Source organism: Neolamprologus multifasciatus, chromosome 19 (genome assembly GCF_963576455.1).
Source record: "Neolamprologus multifasciatus chromosome 19, fNeoMul1.2, whole genome shotgun sequence".
In the NCBI taxonomy this organism is placed as follows: Eukaryota; Metazoa; Chordata; class Actinopteri; order Cichliformes; family Cichlidae; genus Neolamprologus; species Neolamprologus multifasciatus.
In genome coordinates, this window is record NC_140457.1 from 16,442,713 (window position 1) to 16,470,236 (window position 27,524).

General features: G+C 39.8%; 1 protein-coding gene across 1 annotated transcript; it reads right to left on the minus strand.

Moving 5' to 3' along the window:
• Positions 1–386: 386 nt before the first annotated feature.
• Positions 387–27,282, minus strand: htr1d (5-hydroxytryptamine (serotonin) receptor 1D, G protein-coupled). Its single transcript, XM_085143562.1, has 2 exons — positions 26,600–27,282; positions 387–6,387 (listed from the first exon to the last, which is right to left on the minus strand). Exon 2 carries the CDS (start codon positions 5,490–5,492, stop codon positions 4,335–4,337), a length of 1,158 nt encoding a protein of 385 aa, XP_084999688.1. The 5' UTR covers positions 5,493–6,387; positions 26,600–27,282; the 3' UTR covers positions 387–4,334.
• Between the last annotated feature and the right edge of the window lie 242 nt (positions 27,283–27,524).

The window sequence follows — 27,524 nt, forward strand, 5'->3', positions numbered from 1 at the left end:
CTGTGCACGTATAAGAGAGAAGGAATAGAACAAGATAATCTCTGAAGCAATCCATTCACATTACTTATTTATTTCTAGTTATTCTACACGAAAAGCACGAGTATACACAAGTGACTCTAATCTCAGTCGACTTAGTTTATCACTTTTTATAAAGCTATGATTCAAGGTTCACAGATTCCTGGTGGTTGGAGAAATGCATTCAATCTACAGACTGATTGCTTCAGTTTATGATGTGATTGCAGTGCTAAATCGTTCAGTGACTTAAATGTGCGTTTTGGTCTAAAAGAAGATTGCTTCTTTTATTCTAGTATAGCTGTCGTATCACCATAATTAATTTAATGTCAGCTTGCTTGTTGTGGTATTACTACTCCATTGTGCGATTGTGATTGTGTGTGTGTGTGTGTGTGTGTGTGTGTGTGTGTGTGTGTGTGTGTGTGTGTGTGTGTGTGTGTGTGTGTGTGTGTAAAGACCTGCAAAGACTTTTGAACAGCTGTTACTTTCAAGTTCATGTGTTGTGGTCTTCAGGCACATTTGGCTCAGTATTTTTTATATTTCAGGACTTTGGGTCATGACTACATCGCCTACAAATAAAAAGCAGTGCTTTGAGACAGTAAATACATCCCATGCTTCAGTAGCTTGTAGAATCACCTTTAGCAGCAAAAACTTGAAGTAATCAGTGTCCGTTTGACTTTATTAGTCTCTCACATCATTTTGGAGGACTCTTGGCTCGCTCTTCTCTACAGTATAAAGTCTTTCCACAGTATTTTAATAAGGTTGAGGTCTGCACTTTGACTGGGCCATTGCAACACCGGAATTTTTTTCGTTCACACATTCTGTTGTAGATTTGCTGCTTGTCTTGGGTCATTATCATCATTGCCTCACATTTGACTCTACAGAACTCTGAATACGGAGGAGTTCATATTCGACTCATAGACTGCAAGGTGCCCGGGTTTTATGGCTGAAAAAACCATCACAAATCATCACACCTCCATCACTATCTGTTGGTGTAAGGCGTTTGTGCTGCAAAATGTGGTGCTGAACATCATGACCCGACATCTTCACGTTGAGTTTGTCTGTTGCAGAAATCTCTTGGTTTGTTCAGATGAAACTTTGCCATTCTGCAATGTACTTTTGGAGAGAAAAGGCTTTCTCCTGGCAATCCGTCTAAACAAGCCAGACTCACTCAGTCTGCTTCTAATTGTACTGTCATGAACTTTAACATTTTAACATCCTAAATGAGGCTGGAGAGTCTGCGATGCAGCTCCTAGGCTTCTTGCAATTTCTCCGAGCATTTCACAGTTTGACTTTGGGGTGAATTGTGAAGATGTGAAGATTGTGGCACTGTTTTAACACATAACCGAATGCTCCACATCAGCAAACAGCCAACTTTAGCTTTTACACTGTGCTGATCTGAACATTTCATGAGGAAGGTGCTGAGAGAATGTGCAAATTTTTTTGTCATGACATTATGAAAACATCCAATTTGAGTTTATGTACGTAAATTCGCCATTTAAACAAATCTACAGGATATTTTTATAGAAAATCTGCCAGAATACTTCTAACTTGATTTTTTTCCAAGTAACATAATGTGTATGTTATATACCAAGTGGTACTTTATTACACGTTGGCCTGACTTGGTTAACAGTTCAACAGTCTGTTGGACACTTTCATTTTGTGAGCTTGTAGGACTGTCACTTGCTTTAAATCCACTTACCCTCTTGCAGCTGTTTCCCTCTGTGCTCCCTTTCAGCCTTGCTCAGGTCGGGAAGTGGCAGTTCCCATCTCATAAGGTTAAGTGCATCCTGACATTTTGGTTTCACTGCTTAAGACAGCCTTTCGTTATCTGAAGCCATCTCCTGTCCAAGCTCATCCAGAGTGACAGGACTGCTTTTGGCTTTCTCATTTTCTTCATCCATATAAATGTTTGGAGATTATATTAGAGAACTCAGTTAAAACAGGCATGTGCAGCCTGATTTGAACCCAAGATTATGTGGTATTTGTCTGAGCAGCTCAACTGTCTGAACACTTCTTTTGCATCTTAACTTATCTTTGTACAGAAATTCAGTTTTCTGTGATTTGTTTTGATTTCTGCTCAATATTTATCTATGACCTCAGAAATCCCAAAGGCCATAGCCATCTTACTAATTGTGGCATGTTTAATTCTGTATCCTGAATTACACAATCCACAGACAAATTCAGGCAAATGTGACCTCTTTTCACAGATCTTTGTATATTCACTGTCTAATTAATTTGACACTGTGAAGGCCATACGCTTTCAAAATGATTACTTATTTAAAGTCTAGCTAGAATGTTAAAGGGAAAATCTGACTTCTGTCCTTATTAGTCGTCAGCGTGCATTGAAGCAGCAATTCTGACCTAAAACCTTTTCTGCTTTGATGACTGGGGCAAAATAAAAATAAAATAAATAACTACTAAAATGACTAAAATGATTGCTCATTTTTACACTAGATTGCGTTTCTGCATGTATGCAGTAATAAAGCTACATACAATTACCACCTGGCTTTGGAGTTATTGTCAGTTTTACAGAACATTATAAAGTTATGAGCTTGATTAATTTATTGTTCGGCCCTGCTTTTACTATTTCAGTTCAGGCTCAATGCTCCCATAGCAGTATACATCTATTTCTCATGTCTAACAAATCTCATCTGCACTAACTGCCCAGCATTAAATGGTAGATGATTGATGCTTTCTGATGAACATACTGAAACATGTGGGACGTGTAAAACTACAAACAAACAGCTAATATTTATTTATATATGCTAATATTTATTTACTTGATTTGCAAAGAATCTTCAGTCAACTTCAGTCTGATACTGAAGCTTTTCAAATAACAATCAACATATTTGCCCCCAGTGACATAAGGCTAAAGACTGACTGACTGATATTCTGATTGGCTGCTCTTCATCTGACATCTTTAAAGAGAAACTGGAGCCTATAAGCCTTGCCTCCTCTAACCGAACCTGTAATTACCACGTATGGAAATCTATGCCAAAATGCCAAACAGCAAAAAGTAAAAGAAACATTTTGACAACCAAACATTGTTAATAGTTTTTAAATCAGATTTTTTTCTCAATTCTGGTTCAAACCTAATACATATGGTTGCCTTTCTTTGTTTTCATGTTTTTTTAACTTCATCCATGTCAAAAATATATGAACGTCCAAGCATGTAACATATGTAAATGACAGAAAATGAGGAAAATGTACACCATTATTGAGATGCCTTTGCTGAGCTCAACAAAAAAGAAGCATTTCATTAAAAATACATTTCGCAGTAAGAGAGCCTTACTCTGCTGCACAATGAGCTGAAGCATCAAAAAGCACACTCAGGAAATGTGAACAAATAAATTGCACATAAATAATATATTCATTTTAAGGGTCTGAGCTGGTGGTTCAGCATAATATCTTCAAAGACTGTCCATTACACTGGGCGATCCATCCAATCATTGTCAGACTGATGTAGAGACAAAGTGAAGCTACCACAAATATGTACTTATATAGCCAGCAGGCCGTCCACCTTGTGCTGTTCCTCATGGTAGGGAGCTCAGGGATTCTCTAAAAGTTTGCAAATCAGTCATGAATATCAGGCCACAGTCTATTTGTCAGAATTAATATTTGGACTTGAAATGCAGTTTCCTTTTCGAAATCCTCACTTCTTCTTCAAACACGTCTACCTTTACTCACATGCGCGCGCACAGGCCTCCCACCACACATTTAATGCACATTTGCATACATGGACAAACCTTTTCTGAGCCTTTAGAAGTTGGAGTCTTTCTAAGTTCTTTACTGTTGCACAGAAACTTTACAGTACATAGGAGAAGCAGCGTACAGTATGACACAGAGATGAAGACAACATACATTTCATGGCTTTTCTTTTTTGGCTCGATTGAACTCAGTCGCTCAGAGTTTGCTCCTTCCAAACAGTCGCACCGGTCCTTATCTGTGTAGAAGCTTTTCCTTGCTCCAAGAAATAACAATAATGTCTCTCTCATATTAAATAGATTTCCCAAACTTCTTTTTTAGTTCGTCTTAGGTGTGGGAATTCTGGCACATCGCAATGTCTGGAAAGGTGGGGGGGGGGGGGGGTCTTTTGTAGGATGCATGCACAAGTCTTTATAATTGAAATACTGTAGGTATCTAAAGGTCTATGCACAGATATTTAATGTATTTTAAAAAATCACATTTATCAAGATGATACATTTTTTTGCACAGTAGTTCCACTCTTACTATTATCTATTTTCTTGTTTTTGTTTTGCCTTTTTCGCTCCATTTTTTCTCACTGGATATGCCAGTTTTAATCCACGCTTGTCTTTTTTTCAGGAGCACCGTCTGAATTTGATGAGCTTTTGGAAAGCCTGCTTGAATTCGTCGTTGAAGACGGTGTAGATGACAGGGTTGATGAGGGAGTTCAGGTATCCCAGCCATGTAAAGATGTCAAACAGCACTGGATCAAACCAGCACTCTTTGCATATCGCCATGACAAGCGTGCCAACAAAGAAGGGAAGCCAACAGACAATGAACGCGCCCAGGATGATGCCCAGTGTCTTGGTTGCTTTCCTCTCCCGTGCTGCACACAGACGTTTCCTCTCCAGCACATTGTCTGCCAGCTTGACTTTTACGCTGTTCATGAACAGAGGCGACCCTCCCCCTCCTCCTCCCACACCCCCCGCATTGCCCGAGTGTAGGTGTGCTTCATGGTGGGAGGAGGAATTAAGAGAACAGAGAGAGGACCCTGCAGAGGTCTGGATTAGCTGCGCTGTGGTGAAACGCTTCCCAGACGACGACGGTGTCTTAAAAATGCGAGAGCGGGCTGCGACGTAAATCCGACCGTAGAGGATGATGAGAAGCACTGTGGGAACGTAGAAGGCGCCGAAGGTGGAGTATAGGGTGTAAGAGATCTGATCTGTATTCACCATACACTCTGTAAGCTCCTCATGGGCTTTGGCCTGCCGCCAGAAAAGTGGAGGCATGGAAATCGATATAGATATCACCCACACCACCCCAACCATGATCCCTGCACGGCGCATGGTGCGGCGCTTTGAGTACTCCAGCGCGTGCGTGATAGCCCAATAGCGATCCAGCGCAATTACACACAGGTGCAAGATGGAGGCGGTGCAGAATGTGATATCAGATGACAGCCAGATGTCACAAACAATCTGCCCCAGCGACCAGGTCTTGCTGACAGTGTACACGATGCTAATTGGCATGACTAAAATGGAAACCAACAGGTCTGTGACGGCGAGGGAGCCAATTAGGAAGTTGGCAGGTGTGTGGAGCTTCCTGGTCAGAAAGATGGTGGCGATGACAAAGGCATTTGAAAGGACAGTAGCCAAGGTGACAATGGCTAACAGAGCAGACAGAGAGACCTGGAAACCGAGGAGTGTGGCCTCGCTCCAGGGTGGTGCTGTAGTGGTGTTAGGAATCTCTGTGAAGTTTCTAATGAAGTAGTCCAGTGAGCTGTTGTCCAGCTCCATCTCGCCTCCACTCTGTTAAACCTGCTTTGAATCCAGTCTCATATCTATAATCTACAACTGTACACGGATCAGTTCAGATGTAACACTGAAAAAGGCCATGATGGTGTGGCACTGATGGTTTTGACCAGAAGTCCGTCTTTTAATGTTCTTTTTTCTAACTTTTTTGAAACCGCATTTGTAAACGGATCTCCTCCTTAATTCATCAACCCTTTTATTCCAAAAAAACTATTTCATATTAACCGTTAGAAAACAACTCATTCCACAGTTTTGGTTTAGAACTAATGATACTGATGATTAGTTGGCATGAATCAGAGACAAAATTGACCATTTCTCCACTTCAGTATTGATTCGCTTAACTGGTGTAGCTGCAGGAGGGCAAAATCCTAATTTGTATTCATCTCCCGTCAGAAAGGCACGTCTTGTCTCTCTCGTTTCCCCCACGCTCTTATCTCATCTCCAACCAGCAGCCAGCCAGCAACCACACCTTCAGACCAAGCTTTTCCTATCTATCAAATGCTTTAATGGGCTCCTCCTTTTCAATAAAGCAAACCAGGGAACTGTGCGTAGGAAGATGATGACAACAGATACAGAGGTTTGCTTGCTCTCTCTCTCTCCCTTATCTTTTCTGAAGTCCACAAGAAAGCTTAGTCAGGTTCTGACTGTAACTTGGCTTTGCTCCCTATTTCTAATGATGTTGGGAAGCCAAAGCACTACAGTTACAGGATCAGCATCAAACCAAGGAAAAACTTATAAATGTAGCTCATAGGTAATTCTTCAACATCCATATCTCTCTTCTCACAGCATCGCCTGTCAGACAGATGTTCACTTGTAGAGTCCGTAAAGATTGCGAGGTTTTGTCAGATTTTCATCCAGCTTCTTCCGAGGCATTTTCTTTCTAGGTGAGTCAAATGAAAGAAAAATTATTAGCAATGTTGTATTTTGCAGTGCATCATCATATCATTTATATGAACAGAGACATACACAGACAAACCACCTACAATCACCGCATGTGAATAAACTGCAAACTCAACTGTGATTTCTGAAAAGAGTATCGTGACTTGATCCATGGATTAACACCCACACTCCTGTTGTGTAGTTGTAAGACTAAATTGTCAACAACTACATAAAAACGATATTCTATCTCAAATAATTGCAGCACAAATTAATATTTCATGAAAAAAATGAAAAAAGTTTCTTCAAAAGTCAATACTTTGGAAAGTATTTACTTTTTTATTCACATTACTCTGAAGGGAGATGGTAAATTGGAGTGTAGCAGTACAAAGGGAAATGTTTCTTCCAGGCAACGGTACCAGAACATTATCACACGAGGGAAGCTGACTCAATTTCAAATACAACAAAAGAGATAGGAACTGAAATGTGGAAAAGTGGCGTTATGTCCCAGAAGGAACGAAAACTTCAAATGACTGCTAATCACGACCCTCCAGCTCTCCATCCATGTATTACGTTTGCTTTCATTTATCATTGAAGAGCAACAGCATGATTTACTTACCACTTATAGCGTATGTGGCAAATTGTCATGTAAATCTTTATTCTTGTCAGGTACTGTGAAAAAGCCACATTGTAAAATCTCAGCTGAGTTTTGTGTGGGAAGTGGGTTTTATTCATTTAAACATGAAATGATTAGGGAGAGGAGTTACTAGCAGAACAAAGTCTGCAAAGTTGTTAATTATTTTTAGGGATTTTGTTGATTTAATTTTTCACACATCAACCAGCTTTGAAGTGATTTTGAAGCGTTAAGGAATGTGGTGGCTGGGAAACAAACAACTGCGTTTGCCACGGTAATTACAAATGTTTGCCTTTTCACATTTAACACATCCTTCAGCTTGCACATTATTGCTGTCAAGACCGATTTCCAAGTGTATGTTTGTTCCTGATACAACTCCGCAAATCACCTCCATTAAGTGAAGTGTTGATTGGCAGCTGGGCTCTTGAGAGGGATTATTGTGCTTGGGCTGTGACAATAAATTGGCATATTAAGTAGCAAAAGAAACATTCTTGGTGTCTCGGTGCCAGTCTCATCAGTCTTGATGCATTCATTTGCAAACTCTCAAGCGGCCATGACCATTTTTATAATTCATCCTCAGTACAATTTATAAAGGTTTGTTTTTGCAGTGTTTGCTCTCATATGTGCTGTTTTCTTAAGAACCATCAGGTAAAACAAAAACTGTTCACTCATTAAATTAGATGAACACGAATTTCAGGACAATCAAACCAGTTGTTATTGAGACATTTACCTAAAAACAACCATCATCTGAGGACCACGAATGACCAAATTTATTGGCAGTGCATCTAATATTTATTAAGGTGTTCCAAACAAGACTAGAATGGTGTATCTAACAACCAGCGCTGACTTCCACAGAGCTCCACAGGCAGCATGACTCAAAGTGAATCATATCCAAACACTGAGACAATAAAGGTCAGCTGACTCTAATCTGAAGTTCCTGTGTTGTGTCTTTCTGCCTCTGATGGGAAAATAGGAAAAGACATTACTAATCAATTTCTCTTTCCTGTAACTGATGGTGTCTCTTTAACAACATTTCAACGAATGCCGCAGCACAACAGTAAATGTGTCACAATTAGCTATGTGGAATGACGTACTTGCAGATTTACTGCTGTAATAGCTGGTTAGACCCCTATGAAAAAATAAAAAAAGTTCAAACAACCTAAAACATCTAAACAACACAAGGAACAACAATCAAGGTGCTGTGTATTGTATGATAAAGACAATATTAGAAAGAAAACCCCAACAATCACACAATCCCCTACAGCAAACACTTGGCAACAGTGGGAAGGAAAAACTCTCATTAAACAGGAAGAAAACTCTGAAGCAAGCTCGGGTTGGGGGATCCATCTGTAGTGATTGGTTGGGGATGAGGACTACTATTTTGATGGCAAATAACCATCAGCTGGCAGCCTTGTCTCAGCATCTAATCGTAGTATAGTTTGGTAACAGCTCCAAAATGAAAGTTGAATCGACATCATGGATATTCTCTTAGCGTTGATGCGAGGCGACATTGCCGTGATGTCTTCTTAGCAAGAGTAAGTTTAATAAAAGAATTGTTTTCTACTGTATATTTACTGTACAAAACCATAGATATCATAATGTATTAAAAGTTTTGTTTTAAAAAATAAAAATAATACTAGACAGAGTACGTGGAAAAGATGTGTGAACATGTTAACAACTGCTAATAACCATGTACTAACCACATTAGTTGTCACTGTTTTGTTTTTTTTTTCAAATTAAAGACAAAGACATCTAATCCCTTCCTTATAGTGACTTAACCTTCTATATTTTTCTGCTGTGACCGCTATTAAACATGGAGACAGCTTTGATATTCATTGGTCTGTGGTTCATTATAAGTGTCCTATGGACTGCTTAGCAAGTATAAAAGAGTTTTAATTCATCCATTCATTGATCAAACCCTTTAGTCCGTTTCAGGGCCCGGGTAGTCATCAGTCTCCTTGCCTGTAGTTACTTCATTCATCTCCTCCTGTGGGATCCCCCTTTCACTCCAAGGCAGCTAGTGTAAACTGAGATATTTTATTTAAAGTTCCCTCACATCATACAATACAAATTCTTCGTGCTTGCTTTGTTTTGCTCCAAGCCAGGACCATGACATTCGAATAGCTGAGAGGTCAGTCGACTACTGGCTTTCCTCCATCAAAGACGTGTATGCTTAAACAGCCAAGAAAAGGGCACAGAGTACTCACTGTACATACAAGCTTATTACTAAAACTGAGTCAGACACACAAGGAATGGTAATCGAGCCCTGCTAATCTTCACTGCAGCTTCATTTAAAATAATCCTTATTAAAAGGTACTGTGAAGGTAAGTACTTACTGGTTTTGAACATTTTTGCCTTTTGTTTTTTAACCCCAGGGTGAGCGTTGCTACAAGCATAAGCCAGCTGCTTAATAATTAGAAAACTAAAATAATAATTTTTACAAAAGCCTTGGCTATAAATCCAAGTGGGTTACATCAAATTTTTGTTCTGTTTTTTAGGTCTGATTCATGCATAATCCACAACTAAGCAGCCACTGTTAAAACCGTAATACTGAGTCGTTAGGATGGCTACTTCTGGCTTTACTGCATATGCATTCTGCCTATCATCATCACTCAGTGTCCACACAGCAGCGTAAACAGTAACACGGTGAAGAAGAACAACAACAGTGACCATGGTTAACACCGAGACAGGAGTGGAGATTCATTCCCAGATGTGCATACAAACACAGCGCTGTCATCCTTGTGTATGAGAGTAGCTCAAGATATAGTTATTCATAGTACACATAAAATATTACCAAAAAACACGATGTGCACATGTGTCAGAGGTGCTGAGTGAAACATCACACAGCTCACACAGCATGACTACTTTGCAGTCATCCCAGTGCTTCGTTGCATCAGCACAGAAGTGACTGATTCGTGCGGAGAGTGTCTGGTAATGACGCTTACTCCTAGTGTTGTAATACTGAATGCACCACAGAGTGAGGCTGCAATAAGACTGTTGTGGACAACGCTGAATTATTCATTCACTTATCCCTGATGCAAGCTGCTATACTCTAATATGTTTCTAGTGAATGTCACCCCCACACCTACACACTCACAAACACATGTGCTAGTAGCATGTATGATAGATGATTAAACAGCTTATCTGTTTACACATCAGACAAGTGAAGGACAAAGCTTATCTCCTAAGGGCCTGGTTTACAGCACAATGACTTAATGAGATTCATAATGAATGGATAAGAGGGGAAGATTTTCAATCAAGGCCAGACCTTGCCTAAAATTGGCTCTATACTGTTTGTGTGAAAGCGATTATGTCTACATCTGGCTTTGAAATTGAAGGTCTAATGCAGTAAGGCCTGATGCTAAGCTGAAATGTGCATTTATCATCCTTTAAAAAACTTAGTGGGAACAACATCTCAAGATTGCAATAATAAAAAGCAAAAAGAAAAAAAAGTTACAATTACTCATGTGGGTGTGACAAAAAGCAGAACTGAAGCACCCACAATACTGCATCTCTGCCCAGTTGGAGCCATTGCTCCACATGCCATTCACAAATCAGAAATTCATTTATTTCAGGCTTGGGTTAAGTCAAAGCAGATGCTGCAGCATGTGAGGCAGGCTGGTTGTTGGTCTGGGTGAAAGGATAATACCCTCCAAATGCAGCAGGCCTGCATATGACGTATGGCCCAGTGTAGATAGGCAAATTGATTTAACCAAGAGGCAGAGCCATTGCTACCTTTGCTGTCAGCTAATGTCTAGTGTTTAATCAAGCATGCACTGAATGGTAGGTGAGCATGGATGTGCTATGTGCCTGAATGTGTGGTGGGCTTATGAGGGTTATGTCTTTCTCAATTTATGCCAACTGAGAAAGACATCTGGGAACCCAGTGATGGTGTAAAATGATACATTCTGAGACAGCATCTGCAGTTTCTGTAGAGGTCCATCGCACATGAACTAGACAATGACCAAATTTGTACTTTTGTCTCTTTTGTCTTGCCTCCCTCTCTTAGCCCAGCAGATGATTGTCCCTCTTTTACCCTGAGGTTTCTTCCTGTTAAAAGGAAGTTTTTCCTGCCTACTGTTACCAAGTGATTGCTCATAGAGGGTAGTCAGATTGTTGGGGTTTCTTTCTACTGCTTGTCTTTACCTTACAATATAAAACACCTCGAGGTGAGTGTTGTGATTTGGTGCTATATAAATAAAACTGAATTGAATTGAACTGAACTTGTCCGAGCACATAGCTGGAAATAGTCAACCCAATGGCATCGCAGAGCATGTAACAGACCAGGTCCACCATTTCAATTTCAAGCTTTGCCTCTCCAAGTCGTGAAAAGGACAGGCATGCAGATGTATATGTACCAGCAGGGGCAGATGATATATTTAAGGCCAAGAAGTTGCTAGTGACAAAGAAGGATATGAAGTCTATTCTAGGATCCATCAATGCCAGAATCTATTAAGATAGGTGGCTAATACGTACGTACACGCAAATGTGTTAGTAATGTCTGTTTAAATGCTTTCCCATGATTACTTTCTTTTGGCTTGTCTGTTACATGTCTGGTGTGATACTGGGTTGAAAGAGACCTTTATTTGGGTTTAAGGAACAGGTTGGATTGTGCAGTGGGTAGAAGATTTGCCGTCCACTCTATTGTTGTGAATCCTCTGGACTTGCTCGTACAACATTCGACGAGAGACCAGAGCTTAAAGACCATTTACTATCAGTTCTGGACATTTGGTTTCACAGATGCAGTGGTAAAGTTTATTGCTGCAGGACATGCATGGAAACTGTCCAGCAACCACAGTTATTCCCAGACCATTCAGATGAGAGATTGCCTAATTTGATTACAAATGTTGATATAATTACACCAGCTATGACCTGAAAACAGTAAGCATGGCTAAGCTACTGCTGCTGGCATGAGTAAAAACAAAAGTAACTTTGATTTTTGCATCACAAAAACACATTAAATCAGTATAACATTTCTTAAATAAGAAACCTTCCCAAGGTTAGAAATCATCTTACAGTGGGATTGCACCAGCCACAAATCCTGTCACAATGTTGACGATCTGACCCATGAGTAGTCGCTGAGTGTTGCTACATTACTGTATCAGTACTCAGTACTAATGGATCAGACAACGCCATTCTGATCTCAGTTAAATTTTTCAAAACTTTATTATTCCTTAAAGTTCCTGGCACAGTGACACAGACACAAAAACACACAGACCTAGAAGGTGTACACATAACAGCTATGCACTTGTTGTTAAAGATTTCATAACTTAGCATAAGTCAGTGTTTTCTTGTGCACAATAATGAAAGTCAAAAATGCATGAATTAAGAACTTTCTTGATTAATTTAAATGCAAGAAATATACATTTTATGCTCCTCGATTTCACTTCTCAAACCTACGTGCCTGGCTTCAGACAATAATCATTGTTCATTTGATCTGAGTAGGTGAACTGCCTTTTAACTGTGTTCTAGCCAAGCGTGTGCTGCCAATGCATTTGGATGCTGTTTCCTATCATTATAGTCAGCACACAGGCAAAAATTGTTTATGCATATCCAGTGATCTCCTATATGAGCAACCTCTTTGCAACAGGTGTAAGGAAAAACTGTCTTTTAGCAGCTTAGTGCAGAACAGTAACAGAGTTATAGATCAGTGGGACACGATATCTATCTATCTATCTATCTATATACATATATATATATATATATATATATATATATATATATATATGTATATAGATATATAGATATATATATATATATATATATATATATATATATACAGTGGGGCAAAAAAGTATTTAGTCAGCCACCGATTGTGCAAGTTCCCCCACTTAAAATGATGACAGAGGTCAGTAATTTGCACCAGAGGTACACTTCAACTGTGAGAGACAGAATGTGAAAAAAAAATCCATGAATTCACATGGTAGGATTTGTAAAGAATTTATTCGTAAATCAGGGTGGAAAATAAGTATTTGATCAATAACAAAAATACAACTCAATACTTTGTAACATAACCTTTGTTGGCAATAACAGAGGTCAAACGTTTACTATAGGTCTTTACCAGGTTTGCACACACAGTAGCTGGTATTTTGGCCCATTCCTCCATGCAGATCTTCTCAAGAGCAGTGATGTTTTGGGGCTGTCGCCGAGCAACACGGACTTTCAACTCCCGCCACAGATTTTCTATGGGGTTGAGGTCTGGAGACTGGCTAGGCCACTCCAGGACTTTCAAATGCTTCTTACGGAGCCACTCCTTTGTTGCCCGGGCGGTGTGTTTTGGATCATTGTCATGTTGGAAGACCCAGCCTCGTTTCATCTTCAAAGTTCTCACTGATGGAAGGAGGTTTTGGCTCAAAATCTCACGATACTTGGCCCCATTCATTCTGTCCTTAACACGGATCAGTCGTCCTGTCCCCTTGGCAGAAAAACAGCCCCATAGCATGATGTTTCCACCCCCATGCTTCACAGTAGGTATGGTGTTCTTGGGATGCAACTCAGTATTCTTCTTCCTCCAAACACGACGAGTTGAGTTTATACCAAAAAGTTCTACTTTGGTTTCATCTGACCACATGACATTCTCCCAATCCTCTGCTGTATCATCCATGTGCTCTCTGGCAAACTTCAGACGGGTCTGGACATGCACTGGCTTCAGCAGCGGAACACGTCTGGCACTGCGGGATTTGATTCCCTGCCGTTGTAGTGTGTTACTGATGGTGACCTTTGTTACTTTGGTCCCAGCTCTCTGCAGGTCATTCACCAGGTCCCCCCGTGTGGTTCTGGGATCTTTGCTCACCGTTCTCATGATCATTTTGACCCCACGGGATGAGATCTTGCGTGGAGCCCCAGATCGAGGGAGATTATCAGTGGTCTTGTATGTCTTCCATTTTCTGATGATTGCTCCCACAGTTGATTTTTTCACACCAAGCTGCTTGCCTATTGTAGATTCACTCTTCCCAGTCTGGTGCAGGTCTACAATTCTTTTGCTGGTGTCCTTCGAAAGCTCTTTGGTCTTGGCCATGGCGGAGTTTGGAGTCTGACTGGTTGAGGCTGTGGACAGGTGTCTTTTATACAGATGATGAGGTCAAACAGGTGCCATTCATACAGGTAACGAGTGGGGGACAGAAAAGCTTCTTAGAGAAGACGTTACAGGTCTGTGAGAGCCAGGGATTTTCCTTGTTTGAGGTGACCAAATACTTATTTTCCACCCTGATTTACGAATAAATTCTTTACAAATCCTACCATGTGAATTCATGGATTTTTTTTTCACATTCTGTCTCTCACAGTTGAAGTGTACCTCTGGTGCAAATTACTGACCTCTGTCATCATTTTAAGTGGGGGAACTTGCACAAGTTGCACACTTGCGTGTTCTTGGGTGCATAAAGAGTAGGTGTTTTTCTCAACCTGTGTGGGCTGCACATGTGGAGAAGCATGCATATGTAGAGGCACAAACTCACGCAACATCTGCATCACCGAGCAACACACAGAAAAATGAAACATATATATATATATATATATATATATAGAGAGAGAGAGAGAGAGAGAGAGAGAGAGAGAGAGAGAGAGAAACATAACCCACGCAGTTCACTCCAAGGACCACACAGTCCTTGGAGTAACTGGCACTAGAGAACACTGAAGGAGCTTCATGTTGATTTGTGGTGCCAGAAAATGACTAGAAAGTGTGGAAAGAAGAGGAGGTTAACCCGCGGTATGTTTATAGTTTTCTGTGTCTACTTCAGGACATATTACAGTAGCTGAGAAGGAAAGTGACAGATGGTAGAAAATTCATTCCCATAAATTAAAGGCATCCAAATGGTTAGTTTTACCAGCTTCATAAAACTGGTTTAAAAGCAAATTCTGACTTTTGTTCTCTCCTCATTTCTGCACAAAATAAACTTTATCAACACGCAGACAGTCTTCGCACCAGTAATATAATGTGCGTGACCCTTTGAAAGTGGAACAGGACGAGTGTAAATCTGGGACACCTTAGATGCCCTTCATTGAAAGCTGGCCTAAAAAAAATAACACAGTGCAGAGATTATCAGAATGCAAATGTTATAGGATGCTGTAGGAGGAACACTGAGACTGAGAAAACTGTTGGTATATTTGAATTTTGTGAAGTGCACTGGTAGTACCTATGCCTGGCTATAAAGACAAGCTAATGTCCTGTGAATATAAATAATTTACTATACTTTAATGTTTAATCCAGCCTTCCTAGTACCAGGGTGGATCCCCTTTTGCTTTCAGAACTACCTGAATTTGTGGCACTGATTCAGTAGGGTGTCAGAAACATTCCTCAGAGAGTGTGGTATATATTTCCATGGTAGTGTCACACACTTGGTTTGTCGATTGCACATCAATGACATAACACTGATATAAAGCAGGATGGCTCGATGCTTTCATGTTGTTTATACCAAAGTTTGATCCTACCCTGTGAATGATGCAGCAGAGGCTGAAACTCGCCAGATCTTCAATCAATTTCCCAATTTTGGTCAGCCCAAGTAAATTATAGTCTCAGTTTCCTGTCCTTAGCTCACATACCACACAGTGTAATCTTCTAAATACTTTGTAAAAATTATTATTTGAGCTATTGTTGCCTTTCTATCAGCTCAAAGCAGTCTGGCCACAACAATGAGGCATAATATTAGGACCACCAGCCTAATATTGTGTTGGTCCCCCTTTTGCTGCCAAAACAGGCCTGACCCATGGGCTCCACTCGACCCCCGAAGGTATGCCGTCGTATTCGGCAGAAAGATGTTAGGAACAGATCCTTTAAGTCTTGTAAGTTGGGGAGTGGAGCCCCCATAGTCCACATACTTGCTTGTTCAGCACATCCCATAGATGCTCAATTGGAATGAGATCTGGGGGATTTTGAGGTCAACACCTCAAGTACATTATTGTCCTCCTCAAACCATTCTTGAACCATTTTTGCTTTGTGGCAGGGCTCATTATCCTGCTAAAAGAGGCTATCAGCGAATAATGTTTCCATGAAAGGGTGCACTTTGTCTGCAACAATGCTTAGAAAGGTTGTACGTGTCACAGTAACATCCACATGGATGGCAGGATCCAAGGCTTCCCAGCAGAATATTGCCCAAAGTTTCACAATGCCTCTGCACACTTGTCTTTTTCCCACAGTGCATCCTGGTGCCAAGAGTTCCCCAGGTAAGCTACACACATCCACATGTTGTAAAACATGCTTCATCAGATCAGGCCACCTTCTTCCATTGCTCCATGGTCCAGTTCTGATGCTCACATGTCCATTGTTGGTGGTTTTGGTAGTGGACAGATGGGACCCTGACTGGTCTGCAGCAATGCAGCCTAATACACAACAAACTGCAATACTCTGTGCATTCTGACATCGTTCTATCAGAACCAGCAGTACCTTTTTGAGCAATTCAAACTAATACCGAATACCGAACGAATACCAAAGCTTGTATCTTGGATCAGTAAGCCTTGGCCACCCATGACCCTGTCACTGGTTCCTCACCATTCCTCTTTTGGACCACCTTTGATAAGTATTGACTAATGCAGACCAGGAACACACCACAAGAGCTATAGTTTTGGAGAAGCTCCGACCCAGTCATCCAACTATCACAATTTGGCCCTTGTCAAAAGGATAAAATGTTCACTTGCTCCCTAATGTATCCCACCCACTAACAGGTGCCAGGATGAAGAGATAATCAGTGTTATTCACTTTACCCATTACTTTGGGCATTTAAAAAAAATGAAATAAATAAAATTGTCTAGATAATTGTAACAACAGTATAATTTGCAGTGTGTGTGTGTGTGTGTGTGTGTGTGTGTGTGTGTGTGTGTGTGTGTGTGTGTGTTACAGACACACAGAGAGAGTGCAAGAGGAAGTACTAAAGCTGGATTTCATATCACCTGACGGTGACAAACGGGAGTGCTTTTATCTTTATCTTTTGTGTTAGACTGTGTATATGAGTCATAAAAGTAAAGGGGTAGTGATTCACCAGAGGTTAGGATCAACGATCCATCCAGGAGACAACAGCGGATGTTTGATACTGAAGAGGACAACATGAAAGCCTATAGTAGGTTTAGTCTTCCTATAGTGACAAAAATGGATGAGGCAGAAAAAGCAAAGAGAGCCAAAGATAGACCAGAACTCCAAATGCTAAAGTATAACCTAATACTATGGGAAACATGACAGAGAATACAAATAGTAATGTACAGGGAAACAATGTTTACGTTACACCTAATTAAAAAAAAAGATTTATTTTCGTGTTACTTTATGTGACTCCTGATTTACTGAATTCAGACTTTGTGATGCTGCTTTGTTACAGACGTATTCATCCAAAAGCTGCAATCCCTTTTTTTCTTATCACACTATTGCTTGTCATTTTGTTTACTCTTCATTGTTTTTTAAGCCTCTCAACACATGCCTATAATGTACATAAAGGTTTTTTTAATGGTCAAGTTGTGGTGTGTTTAAAAATAGCAGAAAAATAAACTTTTTGACAGTAAAACAATGGTTTCGGAGTGCGCCTAAAAAAGAGCGGTAACAGTTAGTTGGTGAGTAAACCGAGACAGCTGTAGCTCTCACAGAGATGGCATATCGATTTTATTGTCAATTAAACTGGATGGATCCATAGAGCATTGCAGAACCCCAGAAAATATGTGTGTAAGCCTATTTGTAAGTAAAAGGATCAGTATAGTCTGACATCTTGACTATCTAATTTAAAAGAAGTTTTGAGCAAAACTTGAGTAACATTTCTAACAGAAAGATGTTGTCAATTAACACATTTTCAGCTGCCTTTAAAATTTTAAGGATGAGCTGACAATACTGTGTTCAGGATGCAGTTACACAGCTCAGGTGTGTATCAAATGCCAAATGCAACGTTTGCCTGCAAAAACATTTCTTTAAATATCAAAATGACATTAACGCAATTAAATCTTCAGTCTTATTCCAGGTTTATTTCCCCATATCTGTTTGCTTTTAAAGGTCAAATACTACGTTGTAGTCATAAGTGGTGTGCTAACTGTGAAAAAATGCTGTCCCTGTCTCAAAAAATGTCCCTTAGCCCAATACTCTATCACTATTTCCCCTGATTTCTCTGTGGTTTATTCATAATAAGGCTCCAAATGAAAAACTGTCTCAAACATGCAATCTTATGGAGTTGATTTTAGCCTCAGGAGTGCCACCTGTTCATGAGAAGGTGTGTTTGTGTGTTTTCATCATTATATTAATGCCGTATAAGATTATCCATTCTGCTGTGTTTGTGGTGAAATTTCAGTCACATGTTAGCAAAAAATTAAAAAAGAATATGTCTGTGAAGGTTCTCAGACATCCAGGTCATCGTTGTCTAAGGAGCTTGAAAAGAAAAATGTCTGGACTTCTTTAAGTATTCTTGAAGATGTTTCACCTCTCATCCAAGAAGCTTCTTCAGCTCTAAGCACAATTGGTGGAGACTCCTAGATCTGAAGCCCTATGGAGTGTCCCTATCTACCTAATCACATGAGCCAAGGTGTGAAAACGGGTGTGGGCCACAATCAGTTTTGAGTGAACCCACTGTGAAACCAAGCCCCACCTTATCATGTGATTTATTGAGGTCGAATGGCCCAGGATGTGAGTGGGCGTTAAGGCGTTTGTTTATATTATTTGTTTATATTTGGCTGCATGTCTTTACCTCCCTGAACTTCTGCATTTCGCATATGCACACGAAAGGAAGAGCACTCCTCTTTGCCATTTCATCTGCACACAGAATATGATACCTAATGATTAAGTCTGCAGCTGCATGAAAGGAAGAGCTTGAATGGAAGGGGGTTGTAAAGCAGCTTGCAGATAACGAGCAACTGTGGGAAGGCTAAAGCATCTTTAAAAGGATACATTTGGATACGTTGAAGGCTATCAGCTGAGCTGGACTTTGTGGAACACGTGAATTAACATAAATGCTAATGTGATCCATTTTTTGTGTTACTTGGGAATTAAGACAGGGTGGGAAATTAATTTGCCATTCCCAAGGTGCAACATTACAACTTGGATTGGGCCACATCAGTTGAACTCAGTTCTGCTTAATATGATTTTTTCTCTTTATAAGCTTAGTGGTGCAAGTGGCTCCAGAAGCACAATTCCCCTTTGGGGTTGTATCAGGAGGAGCATCTCTGTGTACAAGCTACCCACTGGGGTGATCACTTGTGGCAAGTGCAGCTTCTGGACCGCTATGACATTTTGTTTGTATCTAAGTGAAAATTCAAAGTACAAGAAAACTTGGAAATTCTCTTAAATTATGCATGTCACCTATATCTGTTTGTATCTATTCTTTTAGATTGGTTTGGACCTATAAATAAATTTAAAGCATTCAGTCTGCCCTTGTTGTTGTATTTCTGCATTTTACAGTATAAATTATTAACATGCAAAAATTAATTTTCCCTGTAGAAGCCAAAACACATAAAATTTCATTATTTGAGCTATTATCATTAAAATCTTTTTAATATAGCAAGTAACATGTAAAACTACTAATATTTAAACTTTTCTGGTCCTCCTCCTACCCTAAATTGTCTTTTTAAATTTCAAGCAAAAGGAAAATTTTAAGTGAACCTTAAAAACTGTTTTTCTACAGTATTAGAAATTATACTGTATTATGTTACGCTTGTTTGACATTTTTAACTTAGAAGCTTTCAGTCAGCAAATTACAGGCTCTGAGATAATGTGAGCTAACTATTTCCCTGAGCTGCCTTGAAGTAACAGAAATATACATCTTTCAAGATGTAGTCCATCTTGAAACACTGACCACTAATGGCCTGATAGGTTGCTGCTGTGAGAGCAGGGAGTGCAGCTTTCTGTGAAATCAAACATGACCCCTGCAGTCATTTTCATAGCAAGTGACAAATTCTCATGGTTTAAAATTACAGCTTTCATCTGGAGGGCCCAACCCTAGGAATCAGCTCTAATTATACCGACAGCCTGACTGCAGATTAGTTGAAGGAGGAGGGATACAGCAATGAAAAAAATTCAAGGCCGGGAAATAAGGAGAAGAAAGGGACTAAAAAGAAAGTGAGGAAAGCAAAAGAGTCAAGACCAGAAAATCAAGGGCCTGGAAAGAGAGCCAGGAAAACAGACTGAAAACAGACATAAACTTTGGGTGACTGAGGTTAGAAATCATCATGAAAAAAAAACAAAACTTGAACAACATTGCAAGGCCTGAAACAACGTGGTGGGTTGTCTCCGCTGCTGGAGAAATGATGTGGAAAACGATAAACAGAAAAATAGGACAGACTGACAGAGGCGTGTCATTTCCTGGGTGAAAAAAATCTCACACTGATTGTGTTCCCTTTCAAATAATCTCGCCTGTAAATCCAGCAGGATTACCATTGATACAGCATTAATTTTCTGGGTTGCTTTAATTCCAGTGTAAAGCGAAAACCCAGCAGCATGAAAACTAACAAGAGGATTTAATGAAAGAAGCGACCCGTACCATGAAATGAAGACTGACTTGGAATAACTTCTATCTGTAGAAGTGAAAATATATTTTTTCAGCATAGTTTAACAAACTGCACTGTTTCTTCTAACTTCCATTTGGCTGTTTTCATGTTTTGACACTTGAAGAACTGAAATAGAAAGCTAACACAGCACGTAAACTCAAAACAAGACTCATATTGGATCCTGGAGTTGATAAATCAAAGTAGTACGGAAGAATATCTGAATAAATGTGGACACGTGTCTGTTAGGTCAGCCAATATGTGAAAAAGAAAGTTTTCACAGCTCTCTGTGCAGTCATGTGAAACACTAAGTGCACCACTCGTGCTTCGGAATTAGGAATTAAGAGGTTAAGTAGTAGCATCGTGCTGCTAGTAACATGCACTGCATTTTTTAATCATCAGCAAGTGTGACCACCTCTCTAAAGGCACAAGTTTTTTGCAGCTTGGTAGTTTTGACCGTTCAGGTTTGTGCCACAATCTTCACAGGAGCGGATATCAAAGCAAATTTATCCCAAGGTCAGACTGTGTAATACTCAGAGAAACTAAAAAAAACAAAACAAGTGTTACATTTGAGACTCTACAGGCCCCAGTTAGTATGTTAAATGTTAAAGGTCATGACGGCACAATTAGAAAGACACTAAAAAAGCATGGCTTGTTTGGAAAGATTGCCAAACGAAAGCCTCGCCTCTCTAAAAAGAACATGGCAGCAAGGCTTAGCTTTGCAAAGCTGCCTCTGAATATACCACAAGACCTCTGGACAGGTTGGACTAAAGTGGAGATGGTGGTCATAATATACTGCACCATGTTTAGCAAAAAATAAACACACCTTATACCGTATAACGATTCTCAAGCACGGCGGCGGAGGGGTGATGATTTGGGCTTGTTTTGCAGCCACAGGACCCAGATGCTTTGCAGTGCCTAAATCAAACAAGAACTCATCTGTACAGCAAAATATTCTAGAGTCAAATATGAGGAAATCTGTCCAACGGCTAAAGCTTAGCCAAAACTGGGTCACACAACAGGACAATGCCATGCACAAACAAAACAATTAAGGTGCTGCAATGTTCGAGTTAAAGTTCAGAGTTCAGGATAATTACGATGCTGTGATGGGATCTCAAGAGAGCTGTGCATAAATGAATGACTGCAAACCTCAATGAACTGAAGCAATTTCAAAAGACTGAGAAAGTCATACAGAAAAAGTTGTTGGTGCTAAAGGTGGTTCTGCAAGCTACTGATTAATGAGATGTACTTAGCTTAAGACAGGACTGTATAGAGTCCTATGAAAACTTTTTTTTTCTCACAAAATGTTTGGGTGAGCGGTCCTGATATATTCAAATATCGAAAACTGCATGTTTTCATAAATGACAACCTCAGCGGACCACTGTCTTCTGGACTGCTGACAGCGTGTTCACAACTGTTTTCATTATAGGTCATCAGCAGTCCATTTCAGCCTGAAACTGTCTGAGTGCAGTTCATTCAACCTTTTGCTGCACGCTGCGATCAGTGACTTGTTCACTTCTTCTGGACTTAATGAGCGGAAGCACGAACAGAAGTGTAATGTATGTAACCTTCATTGTGTGACCGCCATTTTTGTTTAACTAAACTCAGTATAAGGATGTGAAGCTGTTTTGTTGCTCCTGAAATAACATGCAACACTAGCTCTGCACTTAAGCCTCTCTCTTTTTTTTTTTTAACTATTACTGCAGTAGTATTAATAAAGGTATTATAAGAGTAAGGGTCTTTTAATGATGGCATAAGGGTCCTAGGACCTTAAAAACAGTTTTTTGTTTTTTTCCAAGAGTTCTTACAGTTCAAGGTTCCTAATACTATATACCTTCCAGGCAAATCACAGAACTCAAATCTGAAATGATTCAATTCTACCCTTTAGCTTGAATGGCGACTGTGAGCTGGCACGTTTTATCTAACAAAGCCTGCTCATTTTTCTTCTTAGAGATCAACAACTGGTTTTGACTTGTGGGTCTGTTTCTTTAAGCTTTTCACAGCTTTTAAAAACATAGTTTGTAGTTAGAATACTGCAGCAGCTCACTCACCACCTTACATTGTTGTCTTATTTACTGCAAAACCATCAGACAATGTGATCTCTCAAACCAATCAGCTGCTTTACTAAATCAGACAGTTTGTCTGAGTAATTTTTTCCATCACATAAAAATGTTTCCTATAACACCTCTATGACACTTAGCAGGACTCTTATTACACATCTCCACTTCATAGATTACTGTGCTTACAACATGCTGACTCACTTTGCATATTTATGTATCTGACGACAGTTCCTACAGCTTTCCCACCTGATCTGTTCTCCGTTTTGTGTTACTAATAAAATATAATTAAACTAGTAGTTTAATTATATGTAATATTTCACTTTTGAGCGGTTTGCTGGTAATTCAGCGATAATGTATAGCTGATATTAAATATCTTCTAAATATAGCCTATATTTGTGCATGTGCGTGTGCATGCGTGTGTTTTTTAATAACATTTCCACCCTAATGTAATCGAGCCCTCTTTGACAAGCAGCACTCCCTGTTTCTGTCATCAAGACTGCTGTGATGGCCTTCCACCAATCACAGCTGAAATTTAATTTTATTATTACAAGATTTAATACCTCACTAAAATCTTTCCCCATAAGTTTTGTTTGTCTCAAGTCTTATACCTGTCATATTACTCACGTATTTTATCTAGCCTTGTGTTATTTATTTTTCTTGTTGTTTTCTTTTTTTAACAGACACCATGATGGTGTGGTGGTTAGTACAGTCACCCAGTACCAAACTGCGTACCAGTTTGAATCCAGTCCGGGGCCTTCTGTGTAGTGCTTACATGTTCTCCCACTGTCTGAGTAGGCTCTCTCTGGGTAATCTATCCCCAATGCATGTGGGGTTTGATTGGCTGTAGGTGTAAATGTGATTATGTTGTCTGTCTCTGTGTTAACCATGTAACAAATTGGTGACATGTGTAGTACGTATCCAGTCTTTCATACTGTGACAGGTGTCATAGTGTCACCCCACAGCCCTGAGTCAGTTAATGTGTTCTGTAAAACACCTTTGTAACTATTTTTTGAAAAGGGCTATACAATTAAAGCTTTATCATTGTGTTACTATAGTTTTTATTTCTGCTATTGTCTGCTTTTGATAATCAAAGACAATAAAGCACTGTGCAGCCTTGTGATTGACAAGTTGCTACATTCGCAGTAAGGTACACCGCTCTCCTTTTATATACAGTCGATGGACTCACACAGTGACAAATTCATTATGCTTAGAGCATTAATGCATTGGTCTGTAAGTTATGCTCCACTGAGACCTGCTATCAGACTGACTGATAGTGTCTTGGGAAATACACTCTATCTGCCAGTAGTTAGCTCTCCTTTATGTCAGAAGTTGAGCTACTTAATGACTAAGGCATGAAGGCTCATCCTGAGATGAGATGGATGAGTGATAGCACAGACACTCAGTAGCAGTCATTACATTGGCACTGACAGTTCTTTGGTAGAGAAGCAATAATCAAATGAATATAGCTTCCCCTGAAATTTGCAGGAGTTTTAGCAAAAATATGTTCTCAGGATGGAGTGTTTTATAGCCAAATGGTGAACTCTTCTTCACAGACACTGCTTGCTTCACCATCTGCTTAGCTGTAATGCTAAGCAGATGCTGTAATGCTGCAATGTACTGTGCAGCACTTGTGTAAGGATGTAAGGATGACACTATGCTTCTAGTGTTTTTGTGTCTTGGAAACGTACATGTTGGGACAATAAAGTTTGCATTATATTACATACTAAAAGTGTGAACCATAGCTCTATAGTTCTCAAATGTTCAGCTCTGGGAAGCAGCTGAAGTAGTTACCTTCATGTGTTTACTCACATGCACTGGAAGACTCAGTCATTACTGTGCTTTTCTGTCCATATCTTTTGGTAATCCCTGTGCCAGAAAGAAGAAGCTGAGAGAAATAAGCTGTTGGCGTCTCACTGGGTTCCTGTCTACTGACTTTCATTTCATTATATAATTCTAGATTTTACAGTTAAACATTTAATAAGGCTTGTCTCTCTTAGTTACCATTACTACACCTTTACATTCTTTCACAGCAAATATAAAGTTAACACTGAAAGTGGTGGACCATTCACCTCGTGATCTCAGAGGTAGACAAAGACAGAGTTCTCATTTGTATCCAGTGGCCATATCAAATGACATGTACTGGTTTCATCAGCTCTAGCTTTAGCTAGTGATGCTCCAAGAGCTAGATAAAAATGTGCATGGATGATTTTTAAGCTAACACATAATTATACAGTAACACGGATGGCTGCATATGAGATGTTTTGCTAAAGTTTAAAGCTGCATGTTAAATGCCAAAGCAGATGCTCATCCTGCTCTTCTATCCTGTGTTATACATGAAAAGACAATATTCATCAAAATGCCACTATAAGCTAAAAAAAATGGGCATATTTACTTCCCACAATAAATATTCAACCTGAAACTGACACACAAAACAAATAATGTTCACTTAAGTCCTCATACCTCACAATATATTATAGCTCAATATTTTATAGGTGAAAAATTAATGTGACTCCAACAAGTGAGGCATAAAGCAACCAGTGATTCTTGAATTTCTATATTCTCTAAATGTAAGAGGAGATTAAACATCTGCACTCGTGCAACATGAACTGATAAACCAGAATTTTATATAATGCCTAAAAAACTGCAAATGAGTTGTCTGTGCCCGTCTGCGCTCGTCTCCTGCCTGAAATAATAGGAGAAAAATCTTTTATCATAATACGGTAAAGCTACTCATTTAAAAATAATATAATCTTCAATTTTTTCTGTTTTTCTATTCAGTGTTATTAAGCAATGCCTGGTTATAAATAGATGGTGGATTCAGTTCTTCATCTTCAGTCACACCCTGATAGTTAAGGTGTATGTGCACCGATGAGTCTGTGTGTGTCTCCTGGTGTGTGTGTGTGTGTGTCACATTTCTGCTTGACTGTGAGGGGAAGGGGGAGAAAATGGTGTGAGGGTGAACGTGAGAGTGGAAACTCCACATGTGTGAGAGTGTCTCTCAGTGGTGAAATGGGGTTACAATCTGTGCTGAAAGACACATTTCATCAGAGCACTGTGGTGGTGAATCTCTTTCATTTTGCTTATCATCTCTCACATCAGTGTTCTAATAAAAGGGGGGGAACTGCAACAGAGCACACAGGTCTATTTTTCCAACTTGAAATTGACTAGTTGACTTTGCTGTTCACTAATCCACCTTAACAGTTGTAAAGGCGGAAATTCATTTAAATGTCTTGCTCAAACCTTCTACAGATACCAAAGTACGACATGTTTTCAATTGTGTCCCCCCACTGCAGCTTATGCTCTGTAATACATGAGATCTGTAAGTTTGAGCCTCTTACTTAAGAAGCTTTAAAGAGCGTTCTACATAAATAAATGAAGTCAGGTCCAGCAAATATATGCTACCATTGTTTGAAAAGAATAACTCTGCAACATCAATTATATTTATTAGGGAGCTAAAAGGTCTTTGGGGTTTTCCTGATTTCCCTGAGCAAAACTGCCTTTAAACGCTGCAACAACCTTCAGCTGAGACCGACAAGATCAGGCTTACTCGCCCTGTGAATCCGTTTTTGGCACACTGGAGCTTCATGCAGGTTCATGCAGGTTTTCTACATGTGCGTTTTGTTTTTTGTTCTTTTCTCACCTCACATCTCTTACGTCTTATCGCTCATGTTAAGATCGCATTAGTTTCTCAAAGGGACTTCTATATTCAGTCTATAGCATATTGTTGCCTTATTGTAGCCTACTTTAAATTTCTTCATTTCCTACCGTGTCGCTTAAAATAATCCTAAAGGGACGTAAACTGCGCCAGTGACCTTATCACACTTCGTCGTATCTTTTGTATATATTATTTTAGAATTCTCCGCTGAGCTGTTTAATTTTTATTGCGTACCTCCTTTTACTTGTGTCTTTGTGTTAGTTCTTTTTGTACTTAAAAACATAAACTTTACTAGATGTCTTTGAATCATCGGCTCTGCGCACTCAGATCCATGCGTATTGGTAACAAACAGTCACCGGTCTACCCAGAGGTTATTAAAGAAAGAAAGAAAGAAAGAAAGAAAGAAAGAAAGAAAGACAATAAAACGTACCGTGGATGTTCTTCGTCTGTTGATATTCAGTCTCTTTTTGGAGCAAAGAATAAAAGCTATCCCGGAATGTCTTCGGAGGCGTCCTTTATTTACGCACGTCCAGTACAAACAGTCGGAACTCAGACTGATTATACTAAAAGTGCATCTGCTTCTGTAGATGTTGCTGCTGTGCGCGCTGAGGTTCCTTCAACACTTATCTGAAAGGCAGATCCTTCGTGTGGGTATAAATACAGTTAAGGCGGTCGTGTGGTCAGCGTTCAAATCTGATATTTGACACTTTCTCACACTTTCAACGAGTTCTTCACAGTCACTGGCAAAGCTGCTCTCTTTTTTTATTACCAGAGTTAAATCCCCACTATGTCTGAAAAGTGTGAAAACTGCTGTACCGGCGAACCATCGTTGTATGCGCAAGGATGCAGATCGTTGTGGGGTGTCTCCAGTAATTATTAACCCCCCGGTGGAAGACACGGGGACTTCCTGGAGCTGATGCGAACAATTCTCCACCGGGAAGATTAGAGAAACGCCAACAAGTTGCATTCAAACCTGCGTTTTAAGAAGGTTTAGTTGAGACTGGCTGCATGGCTGCACTGAGAGCGAATTTACCCGCTGCAAGCACAGGCGCGTTTCCAAGTAATTCATTAGACAGTCCGCCCCGTTAGTGTTACAGCATTGGCTAGAGGTGCTCCAGACCGGGTGTAGGGTCCAAGACGGCGTCACAGACTAAACAATATTACTTTGGAGAAAATAAAGAGAAAATTAAGGGAATAACGCGGTTTTCTCCACATGTGGGCTAAATTATAGACTCCTGTTTCCACCAAGCTCTTTAAGGACTTAAATTGTAAGAGTCATTCTCATATGCTGGCATCCCAGTTGCATGTATTGCCTTAATCAAAATTTGATGATTTTTAAAGCTCTGTGCAAGACT

Coding starts and splice junctions, on each gene's coding strand:
- htr1d (XM_085143562.1), bottom strand. CDS start 5,492: ATGGAGCTGGACAACAGCTCACTGGACTACTTCATTAGAAACTTCACA.